Genomic DNA, 13671 nt, shown 5'->3' on the forward strand with positions numbered 1-13671 from the left:
GAGACCACTGATGGCACCTCAGGGCCATCCCACCCCCACGGCGAGGGAGCTGGGCTGTGTAGCCACCCACCCACCCCTTGAGGGCTAATTCCAGAACATCCGCTTTCCGGGAATTCTGGCCCGCCTTCCGGGGAGCAGGTCTGCTCACAGAGATGGATGCTGCCTGGATACATGCATCTGCCCAAGGCCACCGTGGCGGCCCGGCACAGCAACCAGGCTGCCTGAGAGTCGGTCCCGCAGTGATGGGAATGTTCTCTCTCCCTGCCACTCAAGACGGCGGCCACTAGCCTCCTGTGGCTCTTGAGCATGTGAAATGGGGCTAGCACAGCCCAAGGAAGGCATTTACAATTGTACTTAGTTTTACATAATTTAAATGGAAACAGCCACATGGGACTGGCAGCCACCATATCCCTCCATGTGGCCAGGACCTGCGTGCTTACTACTGCTTCCAAACTGCTGTCACCGCTCTGCCTCGGTTTCCTTATCCTTAAAATGGGGCCAGTTCTAAGCAAGCTGTGTCTACCAGAGTGCTCTCTTTCAATGCCTCTGCCAGCTTTCCCTGAAAAATACTAAGACAAGGTATTGTGGGTTCACAGCGGCTCTAGCCCCACACGGTAACAGCCAGACCCATGAGGCTGTCAGGCCCTTGATGCCAGTCGGAAATTGAGATGTGCTGGAACATGACACACTAGATTTCAAAGACAGCACACAACAGTAACACAAAATATCTCTAATATTTTTCATGTAATTGCATGTTGAAGTAAGAGTTTGGATGCATGAGGTTAAAAATATATTATTGAAGGTATTTTTAAAAATAGAGTTAGTAATGCTTCCCATTTAGGGCTCCCATGAGAAACAGGGAGGCTCAGGCATACGGCAGCTGCTCAGTGATGGCTGCTGGCTTGTTGATTTCCACCCCGCCTTCTGCACTGACCCGCAGGTCCCTGGTCAGTCTCATGTGACACAGAGAGGGACCAGGCACAAAGGTGACTGTCCTTGGCAGATGTCCACCAGCCACAACCTTCGTATAATGTGCACTACCCCTCCTCTGTCTGTTGGTCTGTCTGTCATTCTCTCTCTCTCTCCCTGAGTTTGGGATGGAAGCTGCTCTGGGAGCCTTCTTCATTCTTGGTCTGGTGACTGGTGGGGGAGTGTGGACGTCCCTGTTGAGGAGGCCGGGGGCCTGCCCTCGGGCCCCTACTCTGAGTCTCCTGCAATCAGAATGTGCCCACTGAGCCCTCCTCCAATGGTCCTCAGCACAGCAGGCAGCCTGGTACTGGGGCCCTACTTGGGAGGTGAGGGCACCCAGGCAGGAATTAAATAGCCAACTTGGAGGAGAGAATGGCATCCAACACCCACGGAGCCCTGGGATCCCGCCAAGGACTTCTTATCTATGAGCCTGAAGACTTCGCATCTTAGAGACAAAGTAGCAGACACTTGGTATGGTTCAGTGGGGCATTGTCTTTGAGCTGGGTCACTGGCTTCCTGAACCACACTCTCCTGATGTCCAGCATGGGGCTGTGCCCAGAACCCCTGGCTCTGGAAACCCATCTTCTTCCTTGTCAACCCAGACCCAAGACCCTGCACGGGCCCCACACCTGACCGTGGATGCAGGCACCAACCACGGGGCCCTAGACAGGGGACCCAGGATGATGTGTCCAGAGGGGACCAGAAAGAGGGAGGGCAGGATCCCAGAGCTGATGCAACCCGGCCCCAGCACTGACTTGATGAGACACACACCCCCGCCCCCCACCCCAAAACAGAACTGGAACAATGCAGAGCTCTTTAAAATACATGGTCTCGGGGCACCCATGGGGCTCAGTCTGTTGAGCGTCTGACTCTTGATTTGGGCTCAGGTCATGATCTCGGGGTCATGAGATAGAGCATATGATTCTCTTTCTCTCATCAAGTAAGCAAATTAAAATAAAAATATAATACAGGGTCTCATCCAATCCTACAAAGTGGGATAATTTACCTATAAGGGCTCAGACTGCTGGAAACTGTCAGGGTGTCTCTGCCCTGGGCAGTGGCCCCATCAGTGAACTTGACCTGCTGGACAAGCCCTCTCCTTAAGGCCCACAGGAGGCCGGGGCACTGGACTGCGTACCTTTCTTCCTGGCCAGGGTGATGATGTCCGCCGCACTTTTGCTCATCACCTTCGTGATGTACACCGGACAGTTGATGCGACCAGCGATGGTGATGGCCCGAAACACAGCCTCAGCCTCTAGCTGGGGACACAGCAATATGCGGGTCACGGGAGGGAGGGGCAGAGGCGCGCCCCCCAGCCCCTAGGGCTCTCCCTGAATCAGAGCCCTTCTGTTTTCCTTAATTAAGTGCAGCCAGAGGCAAATCTACTGCTTCAAGGCAGAAAAGTAACAGATTTTTAAAAAGAAAGGAAAAAAGGAGTCCAAGCGTATTTGGTTCAAGGATTGGAAGGCAGAATTTTGTTCATCTGCTTCCTTGGAAGCATGCTGCGTGTTCTGTGAGGAGGGGACAGACCAGGCAGGATAAAGCCTCGAAAGGCCCATAAAATGGTCCGTTACTTATAAAACACCTGCCATAAGTGAACGCATGTGTCCGACAGACATTCCTGTGTGCCCCCTCTAGACCAGTGCTGCGCAAACAATAGGACCAGATATGTTTTGTACTGCTTTGTTTTTAATCTCCAGTCTGCTGATGCTCCAGACGTGGTCCCAATGCTTGAGACGGACACTGAGTCCCACGGTGCTATAAGGGAAGTGTCAACATGGTCTTCCGGTCTGTCCTGATCTCACCAGGGACCAGGAACACCGCTCACGGGCCATGAAGCTCATGTGCATACCACTGTTCTAGATCAACTTAAAAAGTTTATCTACCATGTGTTGTGGCCCCAGTGCCCAGCTCAAGGCCAGGCCCATGGCAGACATGCACACACACACACAGACACACAAATACACACACACACACACACACACACACACACACACATCCATGCTCAAGTCTTAGAACACAGTGGGCAATGTGCAGGAGAAGCTGTTCTGTCGGTTCTAGGTCTCGAATATGCGGCTCCATTTTTCTATCACCAAATACACAAGGTCCTCAGCAAGGATCCTTCTATCCAGTTATGATACTGAACTGTTCATGGGCCTTGGTGTGGAGCTTCTGGGCTCAGGGATAAGCAGGGTCTTCCCCTGGCTTCCCCCATTTTCCCTCAGGCCCCACAGGAAGCCAGGTGTGTTGGGATGCTCCCGTCGGGGGAATGGGGATGGAGACCGGGGGGGGGGGGGGGCCCTGTTCGCTGTTCTAGCTGAAACAGCATCAGGGCCTGCCTTCAGTGTTGTCAGAGTCACACCCCAGGGGAGCCCCCATTACCTCCTCGGGTCTGCTCAGAGCATGGCCCTCGGGACCTGTGATGCCCATCTCTAAGATCCGCTTCTGTTCCTGCAAGACAGGAGCACCGAGTCAGTGACTGTAGAACGTCAGCCGGGAAAGGCCAGTCCTCCAGGCCCCGTTAGCAGACAGGCCGCTGAGTCTAAGAGCTTATCCCAGCTCTGGGACAAGAGCACCTGTGTCTTAGAGCTTCTGCACGGAGTCAGTGAGGGAGCCAGCAAGACAACCACATGGGACCAGGGGTGTGGTCAAGCTCACTCAGTGGCAGGGACTCTCATCATTCTTCTTCCCAATGTCAGCCATTCTAAGAGGAAGCCTGTACTCCAGCTCGCCACAGAGCCTAGAAATGACTCCCTGTGCTAATGCCCCAGATTCAAACACATTGGCTTCAAGCTTTCCTTGCCAAAAAAATTAAAAAATTTCTCAAAAAAAAAAAAGATGTTTTTTATATTGGCCAGATGTCAGCTGTGCTGCTAATTGTCACTTGCGTGGTTTCTGTAGCATTCTTGGGCACATCCCTGCCATGGGTCCCCAGCCCTATCAGCCATGGGGAAAAAAAACAAAACAAAACACCATAATTTCAACCACATCTCAGGTTATTAAGCTTCAGCTTTATTGTAAGAATGTAAACCGGAAACGTCAAGATCTCATAGCCGGGGTAGCTTTCAGTAAACAATGGGATAATCTGAGCTACCAAAGACAGCGCTTATAGAGCATTTCTGTACACTATTTACACAATGACTTATAACATGGAGAGATCAGTGTGCCAGACTGTTTAACCGTCCCTTGCTATTTCTGTAGTGAAGAAGACAGGAAGCGAAGAAGGGAGGAGGGCAGAAGGACACAAGATGCTTTCATGGAGGAAAGCACAGATCACAGGAAGACGAACAGGATAGAAATGGCGGCCTGAGCCCGTGCATTCTTTTCACTCCCCCTCTGCAACCCCACAGAAGGAGCAGGAAAGGTACCCAAGAGCCATGAGAATGCAGAGCAGACAATGAAGACAAAATCTGGGAACCTGGGAAGTAGAGGAGCAAAGGGCGACATTTATTGGAACTGAGAAAGCTAAATCCTATGTGGGCAGCATGGAAAGCTAAGACCACACCCCCCTCCTCGGCGTCGAGCCCAGGTGCTGGCGGCGCCCCGCTGCACATCTCACTCGTGGGTGTTTGGGGCTTGTTTGCTCTAGAAAGAGGTTTAGCAGTTACGACCGAAGCTGAGTATACAGGTAGACGCTAACAGAAACACGAACCCAGGTTTAACAAAAGGCCGAACCAAGAGTGTTCACGCCAGCCTGATACACAACAGTCCCCAAATTTGAAACTACCCCAGTATCCATCAGTGAGAGAATACATTAGGACCTATTCCTGCCTTGGTATTCTACAGTGATGAACAAAAGGAAAAAATTTGTTGTTTTGTGGAAGGCAGGGAGGAATCTCACAGATCCTGTTTGGAGCAAGAGAAGCCAGACATAAAAGAACACGTGTCATATTGTTGCATTTCTATTAACGGCAAAACTAGGCCAAACAGGTGCGTGTGGCGGGAGATCACTGAGAGGCCCCCAACAGGCCCACCTCATAGCTCCATGCCCTGTGTAACCCCTAGGTTGCTGGACCTAGCACCTTGCTTCTAATGAACAGAACATGGATAAGAGAGATGTCCATGTCTCTGGCTGTCACTGCTGAGATGACGTCACAAAGGACTGTGACCTCCACCTGGTTCACCCTCCCCCCTTGTTCTCCCATCTACTCACTCGGAAGGAAGCCAGCACCCCTGCTGGGGTTGTCCTCAGGGCAAGGAACCAAGCCGGCCTTCGGGGAATAGCCAGCCAAGAACAGAGGGCATCCGTCTGAGCTTGCAAAGAACTAAATTCCAAGAACAAGCACTGGACTGTGGCTAGACGTCTCACCCCAGTGTGGCCTTGAGGATGGCATTGGCCCTGCCTGACTCCTCCACTGCAGCCTGCAACAGAGCCCACTGAGCCACACCTGGGCTCCGGGCCCATGGGATGGGACCTGAGATCATAAACGGTTATTGCTTTCACATGCGAAGTTTCGGGACCCCCAGTGAAGCAGCCACAGAGAACTAATGTAGATGGTGGTGGCCTGAAGGAGGGTGTTACCATGAAAACCACCTGAGGCTGTGGGGATGGCTCTGGGACCAGGCAGTGCAAGGGGGGCACGACTAGAGAAAGCGCGAAGTGGCCTGGAACGGACTGGACCGTCAGTAGAAAGATGGACCTTGAGCACCTTGGCAGGGAGAACTTGAAAGGGAATGAGGACATTATTGGAAGCTGAAGCCTGCATTGGAGTCTACTTTAAAAAAAAAAAAAAAAAAAAAAGAATGAAAGAAAGAAAGAAAGAAAAAAGAAAAGAAAAAAAGGACCCAGGACGTGGTTGTCTTGAAAATTCTCTGCTTCTCCAAAGAGCAAAAGATAGTACAATCAAGAAATGTCTTCTGGGGGCACCTGCGTGGCTCAGTTGGTTAGAGAGTCTGACTCTTGACCAGTTCAGGTCATGATCTCAGGGTCCTGGGATCAAGCTCCGGGTTGGGCTTGGCGCTGAGCATGGAGTTTGCTTGAGATTCTCTCTCTCCCTCTGCCCCTCCCATTCCCCCCCATGCTCTCTCTCTCTCTCTCAAGTAACTAAATCTTTTTAAAAATCTAAAAGAAATGTCTTCTGAGCAAATGTAAAATCCAGGACATAAGCAGCAGACAATACTCCAGAAGACAAAAGTGGGGTATGGCCCCACAATGTTGGTGAAGATCTGGAAAGATGGAGGCTGGGGACTTGGGGGTGAATTGGTCACAAAAAAAGCCCTTTAAGGAGACTGATGGTGCACCCCAGAGCTCCTCCAACAAGAGAGCCTCTAGAGAGCTCAGGGTGTGAGAAGGGCAGGAGTAGGCTTATCAGGAAGAAACCCATGGGTGTCTTTTATCTGATGGCATGAACCATGGAGGGAGTCATAGGAAGCCAACAAAGGCTGGGAGATTCACTTTAGCAAAACCCAGGCAGCCTGGGCTGAAAGGAAGCAGTTGTACCTCCCAGCTGTACCAGGCAGGGAGCAGGCTCTGTGGCAAGAACGCACTACCTTTCACAGATAGGATGGATGACAGGAAGTGGGGGGATGAACCGAGTCCAGAAGGGGAAGCCAAGAGTCAGGCAGAACTACTCTCAGCCTCCGGGACCTAATCAAGGAACGGCCAGCAATTGCCCAACTGCATTTCAGAACAGCTATGGACCCATGCCTGAAGCCTTCCATTTTCCCTCTTGAAAAGGAACGTCCCCCCACCATTGTGTGCTGTATGTTGAGTGTACGTTGGGGGAGGCGGATAACTTGCCTCTTTGCCTCCAGAGACCGGAAGACTGTAGGAACTATCCCCAAAGAGCCTCATCTACACATGGATCTGACTTAGACACTTCCAGACTTTGGTGCTGTAGTGGGAATTTGGAGGACCTTGGACAGGGATGGATATGTTCTGCGTGTGAGCGGGATCCCAATCACTGGGGATCAGAGGACAGACTGGGAGATAGCCTCTGAGAGGGCCCCCAGTGATCCTCATTTCCTGGGGTCCACACCCTTGTATAATCCCAACTAATAAGCCAAGAGCTGACGTTCCCAGCGTGCATCAGAGCTCACGCATTTAACCATCGTGGCGAAGACCTGCTGCGCTCAGAACTGCCATATCATCCCGGTTCTGTGCCCCACATAATCAAGCAAGCTATGCACATCTGAGCCCCATTTCTCTACCTATAAAGTGGGGATATCTGTGTCATATCTGTGATGTAGTGGTGACTGTCACTATATACAAACTCCTTCGCATCACGCCTCATATTAACTACTTTCATTAGATGTGTCCAAATGTTTTCCGGTATGCACGATCTTGCTTTGTGATGTCATGATCAACCCATGCCCCTGACCTCTTCCTCCTCTTCTCCATCTGGTCAACCAACGAGACCCATGGACTGGGCTCCTTTCCTCTGCTCTATCTCCCATCTTCATTTCTTCTGAGAATTGAAGGAGGAGAACCTAGCTGGTCACTTGTTTCTACTCTTCTCCTGTCAAATTGTCCATCCTACAGCCAGAAGGGTCAAAATGCATTCATGTCTCTCCCCATCCAAAATTTTGCATGGCTACGGCCTACTGTGTATTGGACACTGGACTTCACGTACATGATATCATTTAATCCTCGTGAGGCAGGTGCCTGTGGTCAACGGGCTGGGTGGTGGCAGGGGACCCACCATTACACTCCTCCCAAGTCCTACAAGATGATGAGCGATGCTAGCTCCCACGCACCTCACCTCTAGCATGCCCCAAGTTTGCGGAGCCCCTCCAGCTGATCCTTACTTGTTCCTCATGCAAGCCCGTGAGGCTCACAGGGCAGTTCTGTCATCCTCACTGTGCAGAGAGCCCCCTGCAGGCGGTGCGTGCGTGACCCGTACCTGGAGCATCTGAGCCACCATCCAGCTCTCGGCCTGACCCTTCACTGCCTAGCCACCTTGCTCACCAACGTCTCCACCCCTCTGGTCACACCATGACAGTGCTGGGATGCGGATGGGAGCGGCAACCATGGACAGCCATGCCACTCACCTGAGCTATCAAGTCTCCATTTTCTGCGTGGACCAAGATCACAGCGCCCAGCCCCTTCAGGAAGGTGAAGGCTTCATAGAGCTGAGGGAGAAGCAACCAGGTGGGGGAGAGGGGGAGGGGAGATAAAAATGTCAGAACCTGAGCATTTGCAAAGAGGGCTCTTCTGCTCACGGAGTCACCCTCCCGCCCCTGCAGAGGCAACGCGGCCACTCTGTTCACACCCACGGAATGTGTTGCCCAACAAGTTAAGCCTTGGAAAGGGTCTCTCCTTGACCCTGACACCCTCCAGATCCCAGAGCAGCAGGCTGGGGGAAGGGCAAAACTGAGTGAAGCCACAGCACCGCAGGAAATGCCCTTGGTCCCAGTGCCTATGGTGCCTCCTTGCCTTCGACGTGGCTCCGTCCCACTAAGGTGGCTGCAGCTGCTGCTGGGGACAGCCACGCTCAGACCCTGGTTTCAGGTCTACTGAACTTGAGGACCCAGGTGTGCTCAGCCTGGGCTGTGGGCCAAGTTCTACAACAACTCAGGTAACAGGTAACACACACCCTGCCAGGCATCCGCTTACTTGGCCAGCAGAGGCCCTGCCCCATCCGCTGCCCTGCTCCAACCTGCAGGGGATCTGCACTCAGATACGTGCCCACCATGAGGACCACAGCCGCCACATTCCTTCTCCAGGGCCTCTCGAATTTTAACTTTGTTGTGCATGCATGCAAGACAGCACCCCACCCTGGGACATGTGCTTCTAGATGCAGATGGCAGGTGGGGCAGGAGGGGTGGGTACTTGGGGGCAGGAAGCACCTTCCAGGACCTCCATGGCTGAACTCCGTCTGCCCTTGGAGCTTTGGTGGTTAGAATGAAACACGTTATGCCAGACAGACACACGCTACTTTTTCACGAAACTGAACCGATCTTAGCCTTTCGATGATACATCAAAGCTTCCAGGGCGCCTTGGGGTAAGTTATTCTCTGTAACTCCGAGCGTTTATTTTGAAAGGTGAGACCTGGATGCGTCCCCCTTCCTGTCCAACTGCATGGTCATGAGGAATCATAGCTTCTCAGGGCCCCTGTGTGTGCCAGACACTGTCCTAGAGTCATGTATTCGGAAACTCATTCAATCCCCTGACAACCTCTAGGAGGCAGGGAGTCTTACGACTCTAAAGCACAAAGAGGTTGGGAAAGCTGCCTCGGGATGCACAGCAAGGCCAGGGCTGCAGCCCAAAAGTCTGGCTATAGGATCCATGCCCTTTGCCACCACACTGCCCCACTGTTTTAACCAGCAGAGGTCAGAGCAATGCTCATACGACAAACCCAGAGTCCCAGTGGTGTAAGAAGGCCAGGTGCCCGGGAGACAATGACCTCAACACCCTGCATGCACCACGAGAGCACCACCCTCTCGAGCTCCTCTCCCCCACATGACAGTGTTGGAAGCCAGCCCGCCCAGAGACGGCCACACTGCACAGGTGAGAAAATTAAAGGAGGGAGGGAGGGACCCTAGTCTCGACTGGCTGGAGAGACAGAGCCGGGGCTCCCCTCTGGGTCAGAGCTAATGACATGGTGCCCGAGCTTACTAGATCTCCAGAATGAACTGCTGAACTTTTAGAAAAGTACACTTCCCTGAGCCCTGCCCTGAATATCTGGGATGGGATCTAAAACCTGTCTTTTTTTTTTTTTTTTTAAGATTTAATTTATTTATTTGAGAGGGAGAGAGACAGAGTGTGAGTGAGAGGGGAAGGGAGAGGGAATCTCAAATAAACTCCCCACTGAACACAGAGCCCCATATGGGGCTCGATCCCACAGCCATGAGATCATGACCTGAGCTAAAACCAAGAGTTGGACTCTTAACCAACTGAGCCACCCAGGGGCCCCTAAGAGTCTGTCTTTTTTTAATAAGCTTTTTAGATGACGCTAAGGATGAGGTGGATTTGGGAACTGCCATGCAAAGGGATCCCCCTCTCAACCCCACTCAAGTAGCCGGACAGGGATGCAGGCCCAGTGGAGGGAGGAGAACCGACACAAGTCACATAGCAAGGCTGTGTCAGAACCAGGACCTGCACCCAGAGCTCTCCCCTGCCCATCTGACAGCTCCCTTGCCCATAAGAGTGGCCTCTTTCTCCCAGGAGAGGGTGTGCAGGTGGACCCACCTGGCTATCAGACATTTGGTAGAGATCCTTATACGCCATGTAGACTTGGAAGGAATTGACACCTGTTCCAAGATAAAAAAGGAAACAAGAATGCATTTAAGAAAAAAGAAACGTTCCTTTCTGGTAAATCCATGATCACAAGACAGAGTGGTAACTGCTAGGACAGAAGGGTGTCACTGGGCCTCACAGTGGAAGCACCGAACCCAGCCTGGGTGTGCAGGTGAGGGTAGTCACAGGAGGCTTCCAGGGAAGGCATAGGGCTGAACTGGAAGGAGAAGAAGGGGAGGAGGGGGAAGAGACAGAGGGGGAGGCGGAGGGAAGCAGGGGGAGGAGGAGGGAGGAGAACTATTTGGATAGAGAGGCTGGTGTTCATGAGTATCAACAGTAAGGGGGATGAAAAGACATAGAATGTGAAGGTACTAGAAGCGTCCTATGGCTTGATGCTCTATTATGACAAAATACATAAACAACATTCGCCATCACAGACATTTTCAAGTGCACAATTCTGTGGTATTCACTACATTCAAAATACTGTGCAAGCATCACCACTCCCTGCCAGAGCATGTGTTTTTAAAGCAAGGTGTGACACAATTAGACTTTCTTATCTCAGAAAGACTGTCCTGGAAGCAGTGTTGAGGGTGGGTCCGCAGAGCAGCAGAGGGACATGGCAGCGGGGAAGAGGATACTGAAGGTCAAGGGGACAGGTGTTGCTGAGGCTGTGAGCCAGGGCGGGAGCTGCAGGGATTGGGGTGGGGGATTCTAGAAGGTTGAAATGACAAGACTTCATGTGCTGTGTGGACAGGCCAGCAGGGAGCAGAGGACGTGGGAGACTCCTCCCTAACACACCTGGCAGGTACATGAGGACAGGGACCATGTCTTCTGTACCACGTCAGTTGGCACACACGTAATATGTGCTGTGCATTTAATGTTTGTCACAGAATCCAGATATGTCTGGGTAAGAATATGCATTCAGGGCAAAAGTATTATTAAATGGGATTGAGAATTCTTTTATACTAAAATAATGGTGAAGACAAACCAAAGATCTTTTCTTGTGCAGAAAGCCCCGGCAACAACAATTCCCTGTCCAAATCATTAAAAAAAAAAAATTTAAGGAAAAAAATTAGATACAGAAATTAACATTAAAATATCAGTTTCTAATTAATCAAGTAGACTTAAATAGAAGTCACAGACAACTAATTGATACTGTATTCCTTATAAAGATCATCTTTTTTAAAATCTGAAAGAAAAACTCAGTATGTGCAGAGACACAGATCAATGCTCAGTGAGTAAACAGGTAAAACTAAAACTAAAGTGAGACATAAGCTCACGGCTTCATAGCTTTGACTGCGTCATTATTTCCTTAAGGCGAAGGGAAGCAAATATTAACCTAGTTAGCGTCCATGATAAGAATTTTGTTTTCATGATAAGAAATCTTAGAAAAAAAAAAGAAAATGAAAATTCCCCAGAAATTAGAAATAAATGACACAAATAAAAGCAGAAATAATGCACTAGCAAACATAGTAAATTTAATGAGTACATCCTAAAACTTCATCTTGCACGTGAGTGGCAGGGTCAAGTCATCTCACATTGAAAGCCATCTCAAAAAATCATGACAGATTTGAATTGTTATCAGTGGAAACCTTCTGTAAACCCATAAAACCTCAAAACGAAAAGCAAACAGCCAACACCGTAAATATATCTATATCGGCAACAAATTGAACAGAGGTTTTAAAAAAGACCCTCTTATTTAGAAAACAACAGTGGTTACTTTTGCGGGGAGGAGGGTGTCATGACTGACATGGGGCCCCTGGAGATTCCACTGGGCGGCATCTGGCAAAGTCCTATTTCTTTTTTTTTTTTTTTAAAGATTTTTTTAATTTATTTGACAGACAGAGATCACAGGTAGGCAGAGAGGCAGGCAGAGAGAGAGGAGGAAGCAGACTCCCTGCTGAGCAGAGAGCCCGATGCAGGGCTCGATCCCAGAACCCTGGAATCATGACCTGAGCCAAAGGCAGAGGCCTTAACCCACTGAGCCACCCAGGCACCCCAAAGTCCTATTTCTTGCCCGAGCAGAATAGCCTCATAATAATTCATAAAGCCACAATTTTTTAAGCTGTGTGGTTTTTCTGTTTCTGCTTTATGTTAAAAATATTAAAATAAAAGTGAAGAAGCCAAAAACCCCAAAGGTAAAAAGTACTTTGAGACAATTTAAGAAAAAAAAAAAAAAAAAGCAGCTAATAAAGATAAAGAGATTTGGTCTTATTTGTAATTAAAGTAATTCAAAATAAAACCTCAGTACTATACCACAGTTCAAAATATGTTGCCCAGTGCTGCTGAATGTGCATCAAAATGAGTCCGTCCTCCATACCAATTTGCACCTGCTTAAAAAACCAATTAAGCAATGCATATCAGGAGTAGTAAATGTTCCCGCCTAGCAACAGGGCCTCGGAAACACGGTGAGCCCCAGAATTCCCCCAAACCTCCCAAATTCACACATGCCATCATCCAAGCTTTTCTCCAAGGAGGTGGCATGGAATACCAATTCTCAAAGATTGTGTTGAGAGCTTACTCGATGTGAACCCATTCATGATACCTGCCAGTTCTCAGAAACCCCTCCTACTCGATCCACCCCGTAACCTTGGAAGCAGCCCTGTCCAGACCATGTGACCCCAGACCAGAGATACTAGTGCAGGGCTGGACACCCAGCAGATGCTGAGCTGAGCCGGGAGGAGGGACAAGGCCCATTTAACACCCCCAAACACTTGGCTGGTCTCTGAAACAGAGATGTACACCCAGAGAGTGGGCTGCTGCCTTCCAGCATGGTGGGTATAGAAGCAGAGAACATGGGTCAAGGGTGAGGGGAGAGCAGAGCTGGCTCAAAGAGGAAAGCACAGATGAGCACGGGGTAAGACTCCCTGGTGTGGGATCCGTGGATACACGTCATTATCACCGAGGCAAATCTGTTTCATTAAACTTAAGCCAAGCTCTGGGGGGATTCTATTGTTTGCAGTCTGTTTGCAGAGGCGGATATCTAGACTGGTGAAGAAGAATGGATTCATCCACAGTAATCAGGTTTCTCTACTTCAGGGCTTCTCACAGATTTTCACATGATCACATGCGTTAAGAACAGTCAAGAACAGAATAGAGAAAGAGCATTTCCCAAACCTACTGGACCCCAGCAGCCCTTTTCCATGGAATATTTACTTTTGCGCTCATCAAATATTTACTGAGTGTTTCCTATGTGTGAGCATCATTCTAGAAATGAGACATAGAGCTGTGAACCAGGAAGGAAGGATGCCTGTCTACCTTCTACTGGGAACAAACCATAGGCAGATAAGTAAGCAAGGTAATTCCCTGCAGCGATGGGAGCCAGGAAGAAATTAAACTGGCTGGTAAATTTTTTTAAAGTTTCAAAAAAGCTTCACGGTGACTCTTTCTCTCCCAAGAGGCCAAGTCTGTTTCCCGACTCCTTGAACGTGGGCTGGTCTGGAGACCAGCACTGACCCAGGGCACAGGGCGGAAGTAGTGCCATGCTGGCTCCAAGCCACACCTCGGGGCTCATGCTCACCTTG

At 50.1% G+C, this 13671-nt stretch overlaps 1 protein-coding gene across 2 annotated transcripts in view; it reads right to left on the bottom strand.

The window, feature by feature from the left end:
* CRMP1 (collapsin response mediator protein 1) overlaps window positions 1-13671 on the bottom strand; it is a 71757-nt gene that overhangs the window by 15240 nt on the left and 42846 nt on the right. For both annotated transcript variants that reach the window (XM_032855291.1, XM_032855300.1), the window contains exons 5-8: window positions 10100-10161; window positions 7960-8040; window positions 3352-3420; window positions 2108-2228 (exon numbers count right to left, since the gene is read on the bottom strand). In XM_032855291.1, coding sequence (XP_032711182.1) covers window positions 2108-2228; window positions 3352-3420; window positions 7960-8040; window positions 10100-10161 — 333 coding nt within the window. The remainder of the gene's footprint in view (window positions 1-2107; window positions 2229-3351; window positions 3421-7959; window positions 8041-10099; window positions 10162-13671) is intronic.

The sequence above is a fragment of the Lontra canadensis genome, unplaced genomic scaffold, assembly GCF_010015895.1.
Source record: "Lontra canadensis isolate GAN:19392208 unplaced genomic scaffold, GSC_riverotter_1.0 scaffold1, whole genome shotgun sequence".
Classification (NCBI taxonomy): Eukaryota; Metazoa; Chordata; class Mammalia; order Carnivora; family Mustelidae; genus Lontra; species Lontra canadensis.